General features: G+C 38.8%; 1 protein-coding gene across 3 annotated transcripts; it reads left to right on the top strand.

Annotated features, from left to right (window-relative positions):
* The first annotated feature begins 2,696 nt into the window (after nt 1-2,696).
* On the top strand, nt 2,697-22,238 carry LRRC34 (leucine rich repeat containing 34). Of its 3 annotated transcripts, none has more exons than XM_067737989.1 (11): nt 2,698-2,956; nt 7,051-7,174; nt 7,878-7,996; nt 8,095-8,159; nt 9,169-9,252; nt 13,092-13,217; nt 15,455-15,550; nt 18,659-18,813; nt 19,199-19,354; nt 19,981-20,107; nt 21,897-22,238. In XM_067737989.1, the coding sequence occupies exons 1-11, from the start codon at nt 2,857-2,859 to the stop codon at nt 22,098-22,100; spliced, it is 1,356 nt and encodes a 451-aa protein (XP_067594090.1). In that variant the 5' UTR covers nt 2,698-2,856; the 3' UTR covers nt 22,101-22,238. The 3 variants fall into 3 exon arrangements, with proteins under 3 accessions (XP_067594091.1, XP_067594090.1, XP_067594088.1); XM_067737987.1 differs by having other exon boundaries at nt 2,702-2,956; nt 13,089-13,217; XM_067737990.1 differs by lacking the exon at nt 19,199-19,354 and having other exon boundaries at nt 2,697-2,956; nt 13,089-13,217.
* Nucleotides 22,239-23,551: the final 1,313 nt, after the last annotated feature.

Raw genomic sequence — 23,551 nt, 5'->3', positions numbered from 1 at the left:
AGTTCCCTGGTGGCTTAGTGGTTAGTATTCTGGGCTTTTACTGCCATGACCTGGGTTCAGTCCCTGGTCAGGGAACTGAGATCCCGCAAGCTGCGTGGCCAAAAAACGAAACAAAAATTGCATTTTTCCTTAAATCCCCCAGAGAGTTGTGGATGTAAAGAAGGCCAGTAGAGGGCTTCCCTGGTGGTGCAGTGGTTGACAGTCCACCTGCCGATGCAGGGAACACGGGTTCGTGCCCCGGTCCAGGAAGATCCCACATGCCGCGGAGCAGCTGGGTCCGTGAGCCATGGCCGCTGAGCCTGCGCGTCCGGAGCCTGTGCTCCGCAACGGGAGAAGCCACGACAGTGAGAGGCCCGCGTACCACCCCCCCAAAAAAAATCCAGAAAGTTTCACAAAGCAAAACTTGAATTTTCCGTGCCCTGGCAACTATTTCATAGCTTTTACATGGTATTTACAGCTGTTTATATAGCATTTACATTGTATTAGGTATTATACGTGGTCTAGGGGTGATTTAAAGGATGCAAGGAGGACGTGCCTTGGTTATATGCAAATACTATGTTGTTTTATATAAGGGCCTTGAGCATCCACGGATATTGGGATCCGAGTGGGTCCTGGAACTAATCCCTTAGGACACCGAGGGACGACAAGGAACAATGACATCCTCACATACTTTCTTTGGTTCTGACTTCTAGAAATCTCAGATTCGAGTTAGACCTCTACTCCGAGTTCTTGACACATAAGCACCCAGTGAATCCACTCAGCATCCCTCTCCCCTGCTCCCCTACCCCCCAATCAGGGAGGGTTTTTTTCCCAAACTACATCCCTCCTCCATACCTGGAAATCACTAGGGGTGATGAGAAAGGTACTAGTGGAAATGAGCTGTACATGTGGTGTCTTTTTGACCATCCTATTTGATATGCATTTTGACATTGCAGGCTGTCGTTCTGTGTAAATACTGTTTTGTTTTGCTAAGGCAGACGGGGAGAACAGTGCTGTAGTGCCGTTTGCCTGGTTAAAGCAGCTCTTTCCTGTTTATTCTGTTCTGACCCTGTTTGTTAGTCACTCTCTAGAACAAAAGTCTAATTCTGCCCTTCTTGCTCCTTTGGAAGAGTATGCTTCCCTTCCCCTGGAGCAGCAATTAATTAATCCTCAACCTCTCTTTCCCCTATTTTCTTAACTCAAAATACTTTAAGGGAGGAATAGGGAAGGGCGGGTGCTGAATTGCACCTACACTCACACTTGAGTATTTCAGGCTACCTCTCAACTTTGTTGGTAGCACGTGGGATAAATGAAAATATAATTGTCTTTTCTATCATCATCATGTGTAATCTGAAGAAATACAAGTGATGCTTAACATCTGTGGGTGATGCTTAAAAATCTCTTGAGGCACAGGGTTTCAAGAGACCTCTGCCTTGCCTGGCACAATTTCTTGGCAGTGGAGCGGTGGTCTGGAATTGGCTGGTGGGGTAGTGGGAAGGAGAGAGGACTCAGACATTTTGTTTTTCACCTTTGAACTGTCTTCCTAACTGGCCTGTTTTTACCTTGAGGATCTTCCTTACACCTTTGCTCAGGCCAAGGAGTCTCTGACTGGTTCCAGAGTCCTCTACAGCAGGGGTCCCCAACCCCCGGGGCCATGGACTGGTACCGGTCCGCAGCCTGTTAGGAACCGGGCCGCACAGCAGGAGATGAGTGGCGGTGAGTGAGCGAAGCTTCATCTGCCCTCCCCATCGCTCACGTTACCGCCTGAACCATCCCCCGCCCCTTTCACCCCCCCATACCTCCCCCCCAACCCCCATCTGTGGAAAAATTGTCTTCCACGAAACCGGTCCCTGGTGCCAAAAAGGTTGGGGACCGCTGCTCTACAGGGGCCTTCCACTTCTCTTCGATCTATGGTAACCCCAAATAGAGGGCCTTCCTTCCCTCCTTCCTTTTTTTCTCTCCCCCAGGCCCAAGTACCAAATCCTGAACATGTTACCCTGTAACTATCGCTGGGTTCTGTCTCCTTCTCATTCCCCAAAGTCCAGTCTTAGCTGATGCTTTATGATCTCTCCTGAGCTGCTTCATACTGCATCTCCCCTAGGTCGTGTCAAATCCATCCTCCATCAGCTGTTCCCCATTTGAGAGCTCCCAGCGCCCTGCCCCATAACAGCTCTGCTTCTCAGAGGATGCACAGGACTCCACGTGGATCTGGCCTCGCTTGCCACACAGCTCCCCCTTCGCCCCCAATACACAGTCTGGGCTCATCTGGGCAGCCCCAAGAACCTGCACATCTCCAGAAACGCACAAAGCAGTTTTGCCCTCTGACAGGTTCACCCCGGCCAGTCAGAATGATACCTCTTCCAAGAAGCCCTCCCTGATGCCCCCACCCCTCCGCAAGACTGATCGACAAGCCTCTTTATGCTCCCTTACCTTCGCGCCCTATCTGTGCTAGTGCCACTCTGTGCTTTTGCGCCTGGCCTCCGCAGGTACGTGCACACTTTGGGGAAAGGACTGTGTCATAATCGTCTTTGTATCCCCGGGCCCTAGCCCATCAGCTGGGCCCCCTAAACCTCGAGAACTTCTCCCTGCAAAGGAGCCAGGGTGCCCTCCCTCAGTGTCTTTAACCCAGGGCAGGTGACCTGGACCCAGACGGGGTGACCTAGGAGCCTCCATAGCATCGGCGGTCACTGCCCGCCCAATCAGGCCTCAGGGACCAAGGGAGTAATGGCGAAGGTCGCCACAGCCGGCTGGTTCCGGCGCTCAGGGTCGCGCGGTGGATCCGCTCCCGGCGCAGATCGTTGGCTGCCTGGGGCGGCTGGCGCACGCGCGCGGTCGTCATGACAACGCCGCTGCTGCGGCCCGCGGGATGCAGAGAGCATGCAGCGTAGCCCGCAGGAGGCCAGGCCTGAGTCCCGGACCCCACCTTCCGCCCCATCTACGACCCCTACTCCGGCGTGGGCGGCGGCCGACGGTAGCGGTAAGAAATAGAGGGTCCTTTGGCGCCGGCCTGGCCCGGACAAAACGCGCGAGGGCCGTCGGGGCCAGGCCCATTCCTTCGAGCAGACTTCGGGCCAGAGGTGGTCCGGCGGGAGGGTGCCCCTGGGAACCCCAGCTGTGGCCGGAACTTCGGGGCGCCCCCAAACGCAGGCGGGAGCGGAGCCCCAAGTTCCCGCAGCGGGTACGCTGTTCGCGCGGTGGGTTGTCCTGAAGTACTAAAGTGTGTGTGTCGCTTTGCTCTTACGGTCTTTGAGAAGGTTGTCTGGATATACTTCTTGGGCCCCTTTTTGTGCAGTCTCCAGAGAGCAGGGCCCAGGTGGGCGAGAGGGTCTGGAAACCGCTCTTTGCACCTCGACGCCAGCTCGGTTTTAAGTATTTCTGCACCCATGAATTATCCGGTAGCAAGTTAGGTATAGTGTGAACGCCCTCTCCCTCCACCATTTCCATTTTGGACACTTGTTGTAGATATGGAATTGTGCCAGAAGCCTTCGTATTCCTCAAAGCACCATGAGATGAGCATTGATATACTCTGCTTTTAGCATAAGAGGAAATTTAAGATCGAAGAATTTAAGTAACTTGTTCAGCGTCACACAGACGTTCTGGATAGGCACCCAAGTATGACACCCTCAACCCTTCGATTTCCCAGTACTTGGCTGTTCCAGTATAGGAGGGCATTGGGAACCACCTCCAAAATGAGCCCTTAACTAGAATTTTTTAAACAGGCTGTTAAGTAAAAATTATTTGGAATTCAAGACTCCGGTGTGGATTAAAAATGAAATCTAGGTTAGAGTCTTGACATTTTCTTGTGTAATTGGTTATTCCTAGGTTTTGCTTTACACTTTGCAGACTGGTTTATTATTTTCTCCTAATATGAATACACTATAGAAAATAAATTATTGGTGTCGTAGAATCCTGACATACAATACTTAAGTGAATTTTAAATAAAAGAGAGAGTAGCAGAAAGATATAGCTGAAGCTTTAAAATAATCGACATCCATGGCCAGGTAATTAAATACAAATATTCTTGTAAATTTCTTTAGCTATATTTAGCTTGTAATCTAAGATTCCTTCATGTCTTCACAAAAACATGACCTGTAAGTCTGTCTGTCTGCATGTCCTGGATACGGTCGTGCCAGCTGAGGGCAGGCAGAATGAACGTCAGAGAAATTCTCAGGGCAATCCTCTCTTCTTTGATGACATACTTAAGATCGTTTAAAAATCAAAATGGAGTAACTGTGGTACAGGCATGCAACATGGAGCCAAGTGGCCATTGTGGATATGATTTCAGATGCATTCCTTCATCACTGAGAACTTGAATTTTCTCTAAACTGTATCAGACTCAAGGACACTACCAGCTGTTTTCAAAACAGAATCTGCTAGCAGCTGCTAGTTGCAACCTTGTAGTTTCAAATTACCCACACCTTTGCAATTTTGTAATTGTTTCAGACTCCTAACCAGTCCTTGCTTACCAAGCACCCTTACTTCTTGCCAGCTCCAATCCTAATTCTTGACAAACAATTTATGTAACCTTGTGGGGTTTTTGCCTTTATAAGCCCCCACCATTTTGTAGTCTGGTGGAACACAGTTCAAGTGCTTCTTGGATCTGTGTCTCCTGTGTTGCAGTCCTAACAAACCCCAAATAAACACGTCTTTATTTCAATCAGGTCTCTATTTCTGAAATTTTGTTTAACATTTTTAATACCGAGGAAAGTAGTAGCCAGAAGAGAGGAAAGAAACCCGGTGAGAGCCCAGCTCCAGGAAGTAAATCCGTTTGAGATCTACTTGCTTTGTTTTCTGTTGAGGACGCTAAACTAGCATTTTTTGGATTGCATTCCATGTTAACCATGGTCACGAAAGTCCTAAGTCTGGGAGCATTTTTAACCTCCCTCCCCGCCAGGCTCAACAATCTGAGGAATCTTTGAGCACCTGAGAGTTTTAAATGTCCTGAGAAGTGTTGTAGATAGGAATCTCTTTAGCATTGTTCAATTCATCATTTCCCAAACTTATTTGACAGTAAAACCTATTCTATTTGGAGCATCTTGTAGATTAGTATTCCACAAAACACAATTTGGGAAATATTGTGCTAAAGTATTATTTAAATACATGAAAATTTCCTAAAGTAAGTGAAAGATTTCTTTAAAAAAATTTTTTTAAATTGTAGGTGATTTACAATGTTGTGTTAGTTTCAGGTGTATAGCACAGTGATTCAGTTATACATATGTATATATAAGTATATTCTTCTTCACATTCTTCTCCATTATAGGCTATTACAAGATACTGAATATAGTTCCCTGTGCTATATAGTAGATCCTTGTTGTTTATCTATTTTATATCTGGTAAGTGAAAGATTTCTTATGTACATCTATCCACAAGACAGAAATTATGCTGATATTAAAAATTTTCAGAGAATATCTAATGATATGGGAAAGCTGCTCACAATGTTAACTTAAGAAAAAAAGGATAAAGAAAAATAATAGGGAAGAAATAGCCCCAGACCTCAGTTGTGGTGGTTCTTTGGTAGTGGGATTGCTGATGAATGTTTCTTTTCTTTTCTTTTTTCTTTTTGATATTGAAATTTCCAAGTTATCTGAAATAGTGTGGGTTAAATTTATTTATTTGGGCTGCATTGCAGTGCAGTGAAAGCACAGAGTCCTAACTACTGGACCACCAGGGAAGTCCCCTAAATTTACTTTTTAAAAGTTTATTTTAAAAAACTATAAGAAAAGTTTATTTGCTTGCACTTGTAATATGATGTTCCTCATCTTAAATCTTGTTTTGCATATTTGTTTAGCAAACTCTTTAGTTCATATAGTGCAGAAATCCACTCAGCAAATAAGATCTTTGAGATGTAGAGACTTAGAGAAGCTGGATCCTAAAGACCTCAGGCTGATTGAGTAGTGATATCTGAGCATGGACTCTTAAAGAGACATACCCAAAAGGTAGGACAGAAAATACAGACAGTGGTGTGTGCTTCTAAGAAAAGTGTCAGCATACCTTCTACCCAAGAAGGCCTGGGCCTCAAAAAGGATGCTTTTAAAGTAATAGCGAAGGGGAGGGGGGAGGGATAAATTGGAAGACTGGGATTGATATAAACACATTACTGTATATAAAATGGATAACTAATAAGGACCTACTGTATAGCACAGGGAACTCTACTCAATACTCTGTAATGACCTATATGGGAAAAGAATCTTAAAAAGAGTGGATATATGTATATGTATAACTGATTCACTATGCTGTACACCTGAAACCAACACAACATTGTAAATCAACTATACTCCAATAAAAATTTTTTAAAAAGTAATATCGAAAATAATAAGACCATTAAGGAAAAGTGCAGGTATAACAGAGGAACAAGTTCTTAACTCCTGTTTTGTTTCTGTCTTCCTTACTAAGGACTGGACAGGGAAAATCACCTTTAGAAAGAGGAAATGGAAGGCCTGGGTAGGTGAAGTGCTTCTGTGAGCTAGGCCTCAACTTGGTGTTGGGAAGCACAGACAGAGCTGTATTCAAATGCCATCAACGTGCATTGTATAGAGGGTCTCCAAGAAGCCTGTTGGACTTGGTGATTTTTCGGATCCCTTTTGAGTTTAGACTCTGTGATAAAATTGTCTTTGTTTGAAGCCATGATAAGCAACCTTGAGTCACCCTAACCCATTATAGCAGAGTAGGAAGAGACTTTGGAGTCAGTATGATTCTGTACTCTGCCCTTATTTATCTGTATGATTTTAGGCAAAATACGTAATTTCTCTGGACATCATTTTCCTCAGCTGCCAGGCCTGTTACATAACAGAGGTTAGTTCTCCCTTTGTGTCACTTCGAAGTTAGTGTCTGCCCACCCTCAGTGGGTACTTTTATGGCCCTAGTTCTCCAAACAGCATTTTTCTTCTCTCCCATTCCTTCTTATTTTTCTTCCCTTTCTGTATTCTTAACGTCATCTCCTATTCTTCACCCTGCCCTCAACTCTATACGCACACATTTGTATCTTTGAAAGAAGTTTGATTTTCTTTTGGCGGGGGGGGAAGCTCCTGGGATAATGTATATGTGATGAAGGGTAACGCATTTATTTTTCAGAAGCTGCAGAACCTATTGGCGGTCTACAGGAATATTATTATGAGCTATGTGTGGAAAAGTCCCAGGAAATTAAACCTTTTATATTGCATATACTCCAAAAAGTGGATGAAGAAATTGAAAAGGGGTAAGGAAGACAAATACTTGATCACATCAGTAACATTCACTGATATTCATCTGTGTGAAAATACTGGAACACTGAGTGATTTGAAAGCCATTTGCAAATGCTTGATAAAGTGGACATACTTTTTGATTCAGCACAGATGATTGACATAGTTAGGTCTTGGAGGTAGTGGAGTTTACTGAGTTCCAGATTTGTCCTTAACTCCTGTGAGCTGGGTTTACTTATGCAAATCATTGAAGTCTTCAATGTCATTATCTGTCAAGTGGGAATACTTTGGTTTTCTTGTGGTTGAGAAATTAAACTATGCATATATATATATATATATATACACACACACATGTATATATATATATATATATATATATATATATATATATATATATATATATATGCAGGCTCAGCGGCCATGGCTTACGGGCCCAGCAGCTCCACGGCATGTGGGATCTTCCCGGACCGGGGCACGAACCCGCGTCCCCTCCATCGGCAGGCGGACTGTCAACCACTGCGCCACCAGGGAAGCCCTAAACTATGCATATATTAAGGTGCTTTGCAAAAGCTGTAGCATATTCAGTAGTTTTAAGTTACTTGATATAAATTTGTACTGTGGTACATACTTGGTTCCAGTAAATTCTATCCATGATGTTACTAAACATGAAGGAAAAATACTTTTATTTCTTTACTGGATTTCTTTTTTATATTTTAACAGATTGGCAGGAATCACATTAAATGTTGCTGGTAACTGTCGCTTAATGCCAGTAGAAAGAGTAACAGGTGAAGATTTTTGGATTCTTTGCAGAATTTTAAAGAATAATCCATATATTAATGGTATGTCTCCTTAAGAATCATTCCTTCCAGCTTTCATTTTCCTGATTTTAAGTGTTCACTAGAAGGAATATCAGCTTCTATTCATCTGTGTTCTTCAGGTTTGGATGTTAGATATAACCTCATAAGTGATGTTGGTGCATCCTATGCTGCAGAACTGCTTCAGGTATTATTTTACTACAAAATGTTCTTGGTTAATTTTTTTTTCCTCCCAGGACCCAGTTAAGAACCAGCCCTTTCTTTGGAACGTGCAGGGTTTCAGCACCCCTAGCCTGCTAAGCTAACCCTTTACTGCAGACTTCACTTTGGAGATACCCAAGCTGAAATGCTGTTTTATGGTTGCATTTTATTTACGAAAGACAGTGTGGCCCCCCAATCAGAATAGGTGTTGTTAAAGAAAAGGCTTTGTTTCAACCTCAGAAGATTGGCACATACGTATGTATGTCTGTATTTTCAGTTAAAATAAAATGTTTAAAGCAGCATATATCATTTTTTATCCTTCCCTTAAATTGGCCTTTTAATTTCCTATTTGTTCCTTTCTCATCTGCTACAAGTGCTTCTAATGAGCTTAAAATGAACTTAAAATTCTCATGTCCATGAAATGGCACACAATGTATGGACAGAGTGAGGATTAAAAAAAAAAAAAAGTGAAGTAACCAAGTTATTTTCATCAACCACAAATAAAAATGCTGCAAAAGCATCGTCATCAAAATATTCTTAGTTCTGTTTACGGTGAAATCACCTAGTCTAATGACACACACACAAAACACTAGTTTTGCAAAATGTCAAGTGTCCTGACTCTGTGCCATATTTATAACACTTGAAATATACTAAAAACCCATTTGTGTATTTGGTCTCAGTAGAGCTGGTACCTAGAGCCTCCTCAGTCATCTTTTGCAAACTCATACACTATGGTTAAGTACATAAAGCACATCCATACTTTGAATCATTGATCAAAAATGAATATAGTTCTTTTCTTTATATTGCCATTATATTTGTTTAAATGATCATGTTGATTTTTTCCCTTAATGGTCCTTTCTTTTGCTGGACCTTGAAATTTCCTGGTTATAAAGATTTTTTTTGGAGGTAAACACTTTTACTTAAAAAGCAGCTCTTACATATTATTGATTTCTAATAATATATATGTAATAGCTTCTTTTCTCTCCTTATTTTAGAAACAACATAATCTCATTTACTTAAACCTTATGTTTAATGACATCGGGCCTGAAGGTGGAGAACTGATTGCTAAAGCACTACATGTAAGCATTCGTATACCTCAAACTAACATTTTATTTGGGAATTTTAACTTCTTTAGTTTTAGCTTGGAACCAACAGAAACAAATGTTAATGTCAACTTATTTTAATATTGTGCGAATGTATATTTTTTATTTCACTTCAGTTTATTAAAATCTGGACATTACATGAGCACTTTTGAACTCATTTTTAAAAATAAACAGCTTTATGGATAAACCATAATGGAAAATATAAAAAAAGAATGTATATATGTGTATAACTGAGTCACTTTGCTGTACAGCAGAAATTAGCACAACATTGTAAATCAACTATACTTCAGTTAAAAAAATAGAGAATAAAAACATAAAGAGCTTTATTAAGATATAATTCACATATACAAAATTTACCCTTTGTAAGTGTTCAATTCAGTGTTTTTTAAGTATATTGAATACAGTGGACCCTTGAACAGCACAGGTTTGAACTGTATGGGTCCACTCACATGTAGATTTCTTTCACTAAATACATGCTGCAGTACCACACAATCTACTGTCAGTTGAATCTGAGGATGCAGGACCTCGGATACAGAGGGCCAAATGTAATGTTAAACTCATTTTCAACTGCACAGAGGGTCGTCGCCCCTAACCCCTGTGTTGTTCAACAGTCAGTTATATTCACAGTTATGTGACCATCAGCACCATCACTGTTTTTAGAGCATTTTCCCCCAAAAAAGAAGCCCTGTACCTGTTAGTAATCCCTCTCTGTGCTTCTCTCTCTCACTCTCCAGCACCTGGCAGTCACATCTACTTTCTACCTGTAGATTGCCGATTCTGGCCACTTATAAATGGAATCGTACAGTTTGTGGCCTTTAGTGACTGGCCTAATGCTTTCAGATTTTATCCATGTTGTAACATGCTTCATTTCTTTTTATTGCCAAATAATATTCCATTGTTTGGAAATATCACATTTGTTCATCCATTAGTTAATGGACATTTGGGTTTCCACTTTTGCACACATTTTTCTGTGCATGTATGTTTTCAGTTTTCTAGGGTACATACCTAGGAGTGAAATGGTTCATTTGGAAACTCTGTTTAACATTTTGAGTGACTGCCAAACTGTTTTCCAAAGTGGCTGTCCCTTTTTACAATTCCACCAACAATGTATGGGTGTTCTGATTTCTCCATATCCTCACCAGTACTTGTTATTGTCTTTTTTTTTTTTTGCGGTACACGGGCCTCTCACTGTTGTGGCCTCTCCCGTTGCGGAGCACAGGCTCCGGACGTGCAGGCTCAGCGGCCAAGGCTCACGGGCCCAGCGGGTCCGCGGCGTATGGGATCCTCTCGGACCGGGGCACGAACCCGTGTCCCCTGAATCAGCAGGCGGACTCCCAACCACTGCGCCACCAGGGAAGCCGTATTGTCTCTTTGATTTGAGCTATCCTAGTGGGTATGAAGAGGTTTTGTGGTTTTGATTTGCATTTCCCTAATGAATAAAGATGTTGAGTATCTTTTTATATGCTAATTAGTCATTTGTATATCTTCTTTGGAGAACTATCTGTTCAAATCTTTTGCCCTTTCTGGAGCCCCTTATTAGATACGTGATTTGCAAATATTTTCGCACATTCTGTAGGTTGCCTTTAACTTCCTTAGTGGTGTCTTTTGAAGCACAAAATTTTTTAATTTTGACAAAATTCATTTGATCTATTTTTTCTTTTGTTGTTTGGGCTTTTGGTGATGTACCTAAGAAGGCTACAACTTCATGACTTTGCCTAATCCAAAGTCATGAAGATTTACACTTACGTTTTCTTTTAACAGCTTTTTGATTTGGCTCTTTTAGTTCTCTGATACATTTTGAGTTAATTTTTATATATGATGTGAAGTAGGAGTCTAATTTCATTCTTTTTCATGTGGATATCCATTTGACCCAACACCTTTTGTTAAGACTGTTGTTTCCCCATTAATTTTGACATCCTTGTTGAAAGTCAGTTGATTATAAATGTGAGGGTTTATTTCTGTACTCTCCATTCTATTCTTTTAATCTATATGTCTATCCTTAGGCCAGTCTCACAATATCTCGACTACTGTAGTTTTGTAGTAAGTTTTAAAGTCAAGAAGTGAGTCCTCTTTGTTTTATTCAAGATTGTGTTGGTTCTTCTGGGTCCCTTGCATTTCCACATGAATTTTAAGATCAGTTTATCAATTTCTGCAAAAAATGCAACTGGGATTTTGAGAGGCATTGCTTTAAATATTTAGATCAATTTGGGGAATATTGCCATCTTAATATTAAGTCTTCCAGTCCAGGAACATGGGATGTGTTTCCATTTACTTAGGTTGTTTTTATTTTAGTTTTTTACTTTTTTAATATTTATTTATTTTTGGCCACATTGCACTACATGTGGGATCTTAGTTCCCCGACCAGGGATTGAACCCATGCATCTTGCAGTGGAAGTTCGGAGTCTTAACCACTGGACTGCCAGGGAAGTCCCTGTTTACTTGTTTTTAATTTCTTTCAACCATGCTTTGATGCTTCGTAGTTTTCAATGTGCAAGTCTTGCCCTTTTGTTAAATTTATTCCTAATGTTTTATTCTTTTTGCTGTTATTATAAATGGAATTTTCTTAATTTCATTTTTGAATTGTTCATTGCTAGTGTATGGAAATACAGTTATTTCTGTATATTGATCTTGTGTCCTGCAGTCTTGCTGAACTCATTTATTAGTTCTTCTTTTTTTTTTTTTTGGCCGGCTTGTGGGATTTTAGTTCCCTGACCAGGGATTGAACCTGGGCCCTCAGCAGTGAGAACACAGAGCCCTAACCACTGGACTGCCAAGGAATTCCCCATTTATTAGTTCTAACAGCTTTTGTTTTGTTTTGGGTTTTTTTGGTGGATTCCTTAGAATTTTCCACATATAAGATCATGTCATATGCAAACAAGAGTTTTACTTCTTTTCCAACCTGGATGCCTTTTTTGTTTCTTTTTCTTGCCTAATTGTCCTATCTAGACCCTCCAGTACAATGTCAAATAGAAGTGGTGAGAGTGGACATCCTTGCCTTCTTCCCACTCTTAAAGGGGTTTGACTTAATTTTAAAGTTAATTATTTACACTTGTATGTCCAGATATTTATTCACTAGGACAATGAAATGTCTGTAATTTTGTGAAAGATTTATCAAAAGAAATGAAATAAGAGAAGGAATTAAACTTTGCAAATGTCTGAGAAATTGTATCACTTTCAAAATGATACAGGGGAATGTGAAGTGATTGCTTAATGGGTACAGGGTCTCCTTTAGGGGTGATAAAAATGTTTTGGAATTAGCTAGAGGTGATGGCTACACAGCACTGCGAATGCAGTAAAATCCAGTGAATTGTACATTTTCTTGCTTATTTTTTTTTTCTGCACCGTGCTGCTTGCGGGATCTTAGCTCCCCAACCAGGGATTGATCCCAGACCCTCAGCAGCGAGAGCAATGGAGTCCTAACCACTGGACCGCCAGGGAAGTCCCAAATTGTACATTTCAAAATGGTTAATTTTGTGTTATGTGAATTTCATCTCAATTTTAAAAGGTGGTATAATTTTCTTAGAAGATAAATTTATAGATTTTCTAATGAAAGGAAAGTTATTAAAATCTGCTTCATTCACTGGTCATTATTTTTGGTATCTATTTCCTGGGCATTCTTTCTACTAAACTATTAAACTAGATTTTTATCTGTTATGGGAAATTGAATGTTACCTTTAAGGAATATATCCTGTTCTATCTCCATGAAAAACTGATGAGTCTGCAAATAGTAATATAGTCTCCTAACTCATGTAATCTAAAGAGAATTCGATGGGTTAAAATTTTAACCAAGTTTTGCCTCTTTTCCTTTTCAGAAGAATACAACTCTGAAACACCTAAGAATGACTGGAAACAAGATTGAAAATAAGGGTGGAATGTTTTTTGCTGCAATGCTACAAATTAATTCATCCTTAGAGAAATTAGATCTGGGTGACTGTGATCTGGTGAGTAAAATTGGGTATGAGATAGTCACTCAGATATTGGATCATTCTCCCTGGAAACTAGCATAGAGAAGTGTCAGAGACCAGCTAAATGACAGTCTTATGAATGATTAAGCTTGTCTCTAAGGTCTAATATCAGAGAAAATATTTTTTTAAATAAGAATCAGATTATAATAATATTATGGAAGAATATCCAGTGTAATAAAAATCTTCCTAAACTTCCATCTGTTACCCTTCTTAACTTGTATGGGATTTTCTAAAGAAGATGATTATGTTCCTTTTAATTAAACAAATACTACTTCATTTGTATAATATAAATTTTTTACTTATGGAAACATTTTGCAGTGAGTAGTTATGTTATAGCATAAAACCTAAGATGATGCTAAGAGCTGCTCTGAGCCTTCATCTGGACTGATAATGAGAAGTTTGTCTGTTTTGCACGTCTTCAAATTCTAGGCTTCATTTTCTCAAACATGCCTTCAAACCTTCAGGCCTACTGTTAGGAACCTATTTTTAATAGGTTAATGCAAAATTACTGGGACAGGAAAACAGTAAGATGGGCCAAGGAGGCTCTTTGGGGTAACAGGCTCTAAAGCTTAAGAAGCGGGTAGATGCAGCCAGTATGGTCTTGGGAAAGCATTAATTTAATACACAGTTGACTCTTGATAACACGGGTTGAACTGCTGGGGTCCAGTTATATGCAGATTTTTTTCAATAGTAAATACTACAGTTGCTACAGGATTCAAGGTTGTTTGAATCCATGGCTACCACGGTACACAGTTGATCCTTGACCCTTTAAGGGTCAACTGTGTATTGTCTACACATACCAGTCACAATTCTAGATTCTAAGGATACAGGAGTGCATCATATATGATCTCTGCCCTTATAAAGGTTATATTTTAGTTAGGAAAACATCAGTAAATTAGAGAAAAGTGCTACAAAGTTGGCGAAGTACTCTGTTAATGGGCAGAAGGTAATATGCATGATAGGATGGTTCCCTGAAGACCTGAGGAGGTCATACTTAGGAGTCGTGAAGGATGAGAAAGAGCTCCCTTGAAGAGGGTCCATGGCAGAACATTCCAGGCAGGGGGTCCAGAACCCACAGACTCTAGGTTAGTGCTTCCCCAAGTGTGGTATGGGTAGCATACTGACTGACATAATTTGAGGTAATTTTAATACATATTTATTTTTACAAATGCTTTCTATTTATTTCAAGGGATTGTGGCTTTCCATTTATGGTAGTGAAACAGTTTTAAAATAAATATAAGTGAAAAGTGAGTTGATTTAATGGAAAAGTATTAGGTAAAGAGTAAAACTGATACTCAGATATGGCAAAAATCATGAGGGGAGTACATGAATGATGAAATACTGAGTCTGAGAACTAAAAAGCCAGAGTAGCTACACAAAGGGAGTTAAATGCAAATTATGGAAAGGCTTTAAGTTGAGGGGTGACATGATATGATTGGTGCTTGTAAAAGATCACTCTTGTCTCTCTGTGGGGAATTAGAGGGTGGTGAGAGGAAGCCCAGTGACCACTTAGGCAGTTTCTGCAGTAATTCAGGTGGGTGATGAGGACTGGCGTTGGGGTGGTAGCTACAGAGATGGACTAATTTGAAACATCTTTTGGAGGCAGAATCTGTAAGACTTGCTGATCAGCTGATAGGAGAGTAAGAGGACTGACTGGTGAAGTGGAAGAAAGCCCAGGTTTTCTGGCATAACAACTAGATGTGTGTGCATCACAGAGATGGCGGAGGACTAGGCCCTTCCAATAAGGTAGAGCGACGCCTGTGGCAGCAGTGAAAAATGTGATTAGTAACCCTTTCCTGCCACAAACACACACCTAAAGTACTAGTATGAATGTAAAAGAAAGCTTGCATTAAGGATATACACTATAAGTAGTATAGAGCCCTAGCTGGGATCCACTTGTATGTCCGTATTTCTGTGCATCATATAGAACCTTGAGGGGTTAGGAGCAAACCTAGAGGTAAACACCGGAGGAAATGGATACTGAAACCTTAAGAAACTCCCCATGTATGTTACAGATTTCAGGGCAGAGAGAAAATAACACAGTAACAATTCATTTCTGAATTTGATCAACCTACAATTGAAGGATCAGGAAATTACTTAAACTTTTTAAAAACATGATTTTGATTTGTCAGAATCCAGATTAGTGATCTTGAAATATTAGGGGTTAATTTATATACTTTGTCAGTTTGCTTAATGAATTTACCTGTTTTTAGGGAATGCAGAGTGTGATAGCATTCGCTACAGTCCTAACTCAAAACCAAACAATTAAGGGATTAAACCTAAACCGACCTGTACTTTATGGTGAACAGGTATGTATTCAAAGTGAGCAGTTAATAAGGCTACATGTGAATAAAATGAAGGTACTACTTACTGAAGGTTATGTCAAGATTCATGAATGCATTGTATTTTTAGAACCGTAAAGTACTGTTTACAAAGAAAAACTTGAAAATTTTAAAATCTTGGTAAAAGTTTTATAAATATGGTTTTAGATGTTGCTTATTTAAACAGAAAACATGTCTATTTTTCTTATAAACTCATTCTCAGTGAGTAAACCTGTGAGGGGCAGAGGGCTTAAAATGAAAGCATAAATGATGAAAGTTTTAAAGGCTGGAGGATTATAAGAGCCCAGTGTGAACTGTTTTGTGATTTGTTTGTTCTTGTTACACTGATGTGATGAACCATTACATTTGAAATCCTGAGCTATAATGGCAAATTGCATATGAATAGCAGTCTGGGAGGTCTGGACTTGGTGCTTCAGGTAAGCTGCAGGCTAGAGACAGAAAGACGGTAAAAACATGGTTCCAACTCTCAAGGCTTCTCCTTGCCCCTTAACACTCTTAGGTGGCTCTCCTCTCTTATCAGCAAAATGCTAGGGAATAAGAACTCGTTTTACTATTGGTCTAAACAAAAACAGAATATCTACTAAAAGAAAAAGTTCAAGGACTTTGGTCTTTAAATCAGCTACTTCACTGTTCCCCATTAGTATGAGTAACTGAGAATTAACCATATTTTTAAAATATTTTTCATATTTGTAAGTATATTTTGCATTCGTTGTCTACATAGATCTCTCCCTTTGAATTATCTCTGTACTTTCCTGTACAAAAAATTTTGGAATTTTACATCATGTTAATTGCTTCATGTTTACAAATTTAATCTCAAAAAGACAACCAGAATCCTCAAATAGAAGAACCTACTTTAAAGACCAGCAAAATACCTGGCTCAAAGTAAGCATTCAGTAAATTGCTTCATTTCTCATTCTTCACTCAGTAAATATTTGAATGCAACCCTAAACAAGAAACAATGCTGGTGCCAGGGATAATCTCAAAGCACATAGCCCTCATTTTCAAAGAGCTTTTTTTCAGTCCACATGGAGGGAGATCCACAAGTCTGGAGAGTGATATGCTCAGGGTGCCTTGGGAGCAGGAGAAAAGACATAGAAATCAATGCAGGGGGATGAGAGGTGGCAGGGAAGCTTCTCAGATTGAGGACATGTTAAGAGATATGAAGGCTGAGTCAAACTTTCCCGGATTAAAGCCCTGAGGAAGTATGTTAAACTATATGAAATTATATTAGAAGCACAATCCCTCTTTTAAATGTTGAGCAGTGTCATTACTCCTAAATCCATCTGAGAATAGTTATTGAAAGCCCAGGGCCCACCCCCCCACCCCACCACTAGAGAAAGCCCGTGCGCAGCAACAAAGACCCAACACAGCCCGAAATAAATTATTAAATAAAAATTTAAAAAGCCCAGGGCTCTTTCTCAGGCCCCAGACCTTGCTCTTAGCCTGGTGCTTCTGGGCAGTCAGATAAACTAGCCTGCTTTCTATTCCTCTCCAAGGCAACCACCATCTTCTATCCCTGACAGTACTATTCTCTTAAATGGTTGTGGAGTAGAATCCTCTTGTGCTTCCTCATACCTGCTGTTCCCAAATACAAGCCAGCAAACCTATTTCATTTAAGGGTTTTACTGTTCATTATCCGGGGAGCTTAGAAAAACGCTGATGCTAGGTGCCACCCTAGGCCAAACTAAGCCACAAACTGAGTGGAGCTAAAAAAAAAACACCAAAAAACAAAAACCCTTTACTATTTGTGATACTAGTTCCCTTTCTTAATAAGGATGGTCCCTCTTTCAAATTTCTTGACCTAAAAATGCAGTCGAGACATACATCATATCTGTATTGAGTATATCCTCTGCTCCAGCACTATGCAGAGCAATACTGGACCTCGTAAGTGGTCAGTTTTCATTTAAGATTTCAGACTACAGCTTCCCTCTGCATATGTATTTTCAGTGTCAAAGCAATAACTTAAATCAGATACCGTATTATAGAATATTGAACAATAATAAATGCTTTGTGGTTTTCTATAGAACACCAATTTTGTGCCAGGTACGTCTGTTAATTTATTTACTTCTGTGAGGGAAGTAAAATTTTACCTATTTTATATAGAAAAGGGAACTGGGACTCAGCTAGATGAAATAATTAGCCCAAAGTGATAAAGTTAGTACAAGGTAAAGCTAGCATTTGGACAGTTTTATTTTAAAGCTCATATACAATCTGCTATTGCTATATGATTTTATTTAACTTTTATTTTTTCTCAAAGTACTTTTAGATAATTCGAGCATATATGGCTATCCATGATCAGCATTTCCAGTGACTATAAAACTTATAAAAACAGCAATAATGCATCAGGACTTCTTATCATAAAATACTTTGGCCCATTCATTTTAAGACATGCTCTGATTCTGTTAAAAATTTAAAGTGCTTGGTGTTCAGATTCTCACTGAGGTTATATACCTTTTGCCTGGAAGCAGCAGAGGAAGGGAAGAAGGAAGGGAGGGAGGGAGGGAGGGAGTCTAAAAACTACAAAGAGTGGAGATCAAGAGCAAAGTTTAGAAACATCTGTAAGGGGCAAGAACACCTTGTCTTGAGAGGACAGCAGTAAAGGAGCTTTCATGCTCAATTTTTTTTTTTTTTTTGGCCACACCGTGCAGCTTGTGGGATCTCAGTTCCCTGACCAGGGATTGAACCTGAGTTCCAGCAGTGAAAGCTCCAAGTCCTAACCACTGGACCACCAGGGAATTCCCTCATGCTCAATCATGGGACCAATTATTTTGATTTATTTTTCCTGCTGAGATGATTGTTGCTTTTTTAGTAATGATTTTTTTTAACCAGCATCTCTTAAATCACTTGGTCACTGCACTTTACTAGTGCCTGCTGCCTGTTTCTAAGACAGTAAAGATATTTGTGGCAAAATGATTTTTTTAAAAAGCCATGCCAAACAAATTGCAAATCGTAGACTAATAATAGTCTTAACTGATAAAATCTTTTTAAAAAGCTAATTTAAATAACTTTGCATGTTTGGAATAAACATGTACTGCTTCAAAATTATATTCTAGAAAAAAGACTATCTATTTTTAGGAAGAGTCCACAGTTCATCTAGGCCACATGTTGAAAGAAAATCAGTGCCTTGTTGAACTACACCTGTGTAAGCATGACATAAAAAACTGTGGTATGAAACAGTTATGTGATGCACTGTGTCTGAACAGAAGCCTGCGCTACCTTGATGTAAGCTGGTAAGTGATAACTTATATATTAATTCAGGAGTTAAATCATGGGAATAATCTCTGTAAATATTCACTGTAGATAAGATTCTTTGTTAGACACTAATTCCAGAAATTAGAAAATGCAGCCATTGTTGTCAACTTTTTATCTTGAGCCTTAGTATTTATTCGGCTTATACCGATATAATAACTTGAGAGCAATTTAAATATGTAAACCAGAATAGAAGCAACATTTTATGGCAACTTTTTATTAACTTTTTGGAAATTGAGTGATTAAAATAAATCTTAACTAAAATAGAAAGTACTTATTACTATATAAGTTTTCAAGCATGCTATCTCTATGAATAAAAGAATACTTCATATTTCCAAATATAACTACATATTTTTCCTTTCCCAGCAATAAAATAACTCAGGATGGAATGGTGTGTTTGGCCGATGTACTGAAAAAGAATACTACCCTGGAAGTAATAGATCTTTCTTTTAACAGAATAGAAAATGCAGGAGCAAACTATCTCAGTGACACTCTTGCTTCACACAACAGGACTCTTAAAGCGTTAGTATGGTTTTATACTTAACCAAAATAACAAAGAAAACCTTAAATTTTTTAGAATATTAACCTTAAACCTCTTACCTCTTAAGATTCATGGTGAAATATGAAAACTCAGTTTCTAAATTGACATATTAAGTTACAGGAAACATTTCAATTTCTTCTATTTTTCAAAAGTAATCTTAAAAATTAGATTGATTCTAGTTATGACTGCTTAAAATTAATGAGAAAACTCTTATTTTATCCTGAATTCTAACAGAAAAATTATAATCATTCAATATGATCAAGACTCTAAAATAAGAATGAATCAAAGGAAATATTACTTGGATGACTTTATCTTGAAAAATATATCTGTAATCCACCCCAAACCTTTACTGAATAATAAATAGAAAACAATAGGCTGTTTATTTCCAAAATGTAGGTAGCTCTACTTAGGTACATGAAGTATCCAATTAGAAAACTAAGTTTCTTGGATTTTAGGAATTATTAGGCCAATATTTTGATTATACATTAAATGTATTTAATGCTAAGACTTAACACAAAAACGTGTGTAATAAATGCTGTTGCTAGCTTACGCATTCTCTTTGTGGAACTGTTGGTTTCCAGGGTTATTACTTTTTGGTTTTCCAAAGGTTGTCAGTGGTAAGCAACAACATAAAGGGAGAAGGACTTGTTGCACTTTCACAATCAATGAAAACAAATCCCACACTCTCTAATATCTACCTGTGGGGAAACAAATTTGATGAAGCTACATGTGTGGTAAGTTTTTTTCTTCACTGAGGCTTTTTCTGGGGTTTTCCCTATAACATCAGATGTTATATACAGATGCCTTAGACGTGATTACAAAGTATAATGAGACACTGCAGTTTTGATAAATTTTAATGTTAAGTCCTAAAAATTAGCTATTGGAAAGTTTTGTGGTTGAAATAGGAAAAGATATCTAATACTACATATTAGTATAAAGGTCACTGAATTACACAGTCCCAATTTCTCCAAAGTTTTTTTAAATCACAATTGTTGATTTATTTTAAATTTGCTGTGGCACAATCTCCAATCTGCTACCCAATAATTAAACCAAGACACAGAATTTAGAGAGATATAGTAAAAGCTGTCAAAATATTTGGTGTGTTGCTTATGTAAATACAGAGAACCCTTGATACTGCTTTCAACACACACAAAAAGCATAGTAACAAATACTTTTCATTTGGAAAGAAGAGAAAGAAAAACAAGATGTTAGGGGACTTCCCTGGTGGCACAGTGGTTAAGGGTCCACCTGCCACTGCAGAGGACATGGGTTCAAGCCCTGGTCTGGGAAGATCCCACATGTCGCGGAGTAGCTAAGCCCGTGTGCCACAGATACTGAGCCCGTGCGCTCTAGAGCCGGTGAGCCACAACTACTGAGCCCACGCGCAGCAACAAAGACCCAAGACAGACAAAAAAATATATATATATATGTTCGAATTCTCAAAAATTGCCAAAAGACTAACCAGAATTCTATCACTAAAAAGGCTAATAAAATGTACACTATTAAAAAAAAAAATCCTTGGGCTTCCCTGGTGGCACAGTGGTTGAGAGTCCACCTGCCAATGCAGGGGACACGGGTTCGTGCCCCGGTCCGGGAAGACCCCACAGGCCGCGGAGCAGCTGGGCCCGTGAGCCATGGCCACTGAGCCTGTGCATCCAGAGCCTGTGCTCCGCAACGGGAGAGGCCACAACAGTGAGAGGCCTGTGTACTGCAAAAAAAAAAGAAAAAAAAGAAAAAAAAACCCCTTGATTTCAGAAAAACATCATATCCACATTCTATACACTAGAGGCTGAGCTGAGTTGGAACTACTAATGACAAGCTACAGCAGAAAGCAACTAGACTTTTGAATCTTTTACTGTCTAATTTCTGCCTTTCTCTATAATCGCAACCTTACTGACAAACTAGTTTAACATGTTTGTACGACACTTTTATGTAGATATATCAAATGATCCATAAGAGATATACAAAGAAAATTCTACAATGAAGAAATAATTAGTGGCCAGCCAGGCCAGCATCTCATACTATGGTTATGGTCTCTAGTCTAAGCCTAAATCTATAGATTATCTTCAGAGGGTCCATGAACTCCATACAGTTGTATGCCAAAATCTGTGATTGTTTATTTTGCTGAAAAATGGATCCCTGGCTGTCATCGGATCTTCAAGGGCATATACAACAGCCCTCCATCCTTACTTATGAGTCAGTCACCTTAGGACTTGAAAATTTTGACCATGAGACCTCTGGTCCACAAAATTGGTAATACATAGAATTGTTATCTCGGGGAGTCATGAAACAACAAAACATGCCTAATAACGTTAAAATGTAGAAATAAGTTTTGCAAGATTGTAATTACATTGTGTGGAATTAATAAAAACTACAATGCCTGGAAAATAAAATTCAGCAGTGTTATACAGAGTATTTTAAACTATAAATTATCACATTTAATTTGAATGTTGATATTTGTTTAAGCACTGTAAAATGAATAAACTGTTTTCTTAATGATACAGTTTTTCTTAAAAATCCTAGGCATATTCAGATTTAATTCACATGGGCCGTCTAAAATCAGACAATACAGATGTGGAGCCATATGTGGTGGATGGACACGTGTACCTTGCAGAAGTCTCCAATGGCCTTAAAAGGCATTATTACTGGACACCAGGTTATGGAGAAGCTTGCAGCCTATCATCTAATGCAGGTCTTACTCTTGTACCAGTAGGTCAATATCTATGAAAAACAAGCTTTAATTTTCATATATTTGTCTTATTACTCTTCACGGAGATTACATTTTATTGTCTATTAAATTTTCTTTCATAAATTAGAACAATGAAAAGAGATACTAAACTGTGAGTAACTGTCCATTGTGAAAAACTGAGTAGTGTAATTTTTTCAAAGAAATTTAGCAAAAGAGGGACTAAAATTTGAACACCTGGAGAAGGAAATCAAGGAACTAATTTCTTTTTATAAAGAAAATATACCCAAAGAGTAAAGTAGCATACAAGGAAAGGTCATTATAGGTATCCTAACTGAAAGTTGTCATGAAGTGGTAAAAAGGTTTCAGGTGGCAGATTCCAGGGACTGTCAAGGGGTTTAGAGGTTGAAAAAGTATTTTAGGTATTTTACAAATGGGTATTGATACAATTTCACAAATACAGGCAAATATATATATACATATACAAATACATATAAATGTATACTTTCCAAACAAGTCAGTGCTGCCAGTGAACTTTTAAAAAAGATAATTCTCTCTTTTGGAGGATGCCAATAACATTTTCATGATTTGATGGCAAACAATTACTGTTGCCTGTGGTCAATCCTGTTTTCAAATTAAAATTTCTATGAAGAGGCAACAGACACCACGATCCTTTGATTACACACCCATGTTCACAAATTAATTCATACATACCACTTAACTGTTTAATCTGAATGATTTATTACTGCTAAAGCTGGCAAAGTGTGAGAAAAAAAATTTTATGTGAACAATTTAAAGAGGTTACTTGAAGTTCTGCAGTCTAAATGGAAAAACCATCTGTCTCTAAATGTTGAGAGGAATAAAGGTGATAGCTTTACAGTTGTCAAAGTATTGGCCTTCACTTAAAGTACTGGGAATTCCTCAAATCACAGCTGTATTTATTCAAAAAATTTAACATTACAGAAAACCCCCACATCTGTCATTGTCCATTCCTTTAATAGATTAAAGAATTAAATATGCCCTACTCACTACTTAATGATTCTTAAAGTTTAACAGGTTTTTCCTTATATTCAGCACCTCATACCACACTTCCATACTCCCTGGGGAAACTGGGGTGGTGGTGATGAAGGGGTGGCACAGATGGTGGTGGTGGTTATGAAATGGGAAGAACATCTGAATAAATTATATGAGCCATGATTTACATTTAATGTTCTAGAGCTACTGAGCCAGAAAAGACCTAAATGCCTTACCAAATCCATTCTCATGCTTTCAGAGAGATGAATCTTATTTTACTTAGTTATTAGCTTTTATCAAACTTTAGTTTCCAGTGTTCTCTACATGTTTCAGATCTTACTTTCTTTCCACTTTAAGATCTCTCCTCTGCAGATATAGAGACTAGCTGTTTTTTACCAAGTTCTTTTACATTATTACATGCTGAATATAGCTAGAAATAATTAACTGTATCTAAAAAAAAGTTGTGTGTCCGAGGAAA

This window comes from Pseudorca crassidens, chromosome 5 (genome assembly GCF_039906515.1).
Source record: "Pseudorca crassidens isolate mPseCra1 chromosome 5, mPseCra1.hap1, whole genome shotgun sequence".
Lineage (NCBI taxonomy): Eukaryota > Metazoa > Chordata > Mammalia > Artiodactyla > Delphinidae > Pseudorca > Pseudorca crassidens.
The sequence above is the reverse complement of the archived record's forward strand: the minus strand, read 5'-3'. Positions and strand labels throughout refer to the sequence as shown.

Coding starts and splice junctions, on each gene's coding strand:
- LRRC34 (XM_067737987.1), top strand. CDS start 2,857: ATGCAGCGTAGCCCGCAGGAGGCCAGGCCTGAGTCCCGGACCCCACCT. Junction 19,355..19,980: donor CACAACAGGACTCTTAAAGC/GTTAGTATGGTT, acceptor GGTTTTCCAAAG/GTTGTCAGTGGTAAGCAACA. Junction 20,108..21,896: donor TTGATGAAGCTACATGTGTG/GTAAGTTTTTTT, acceptor TAAAAATCCTAG/GCATATTCAGATTTAATTCA.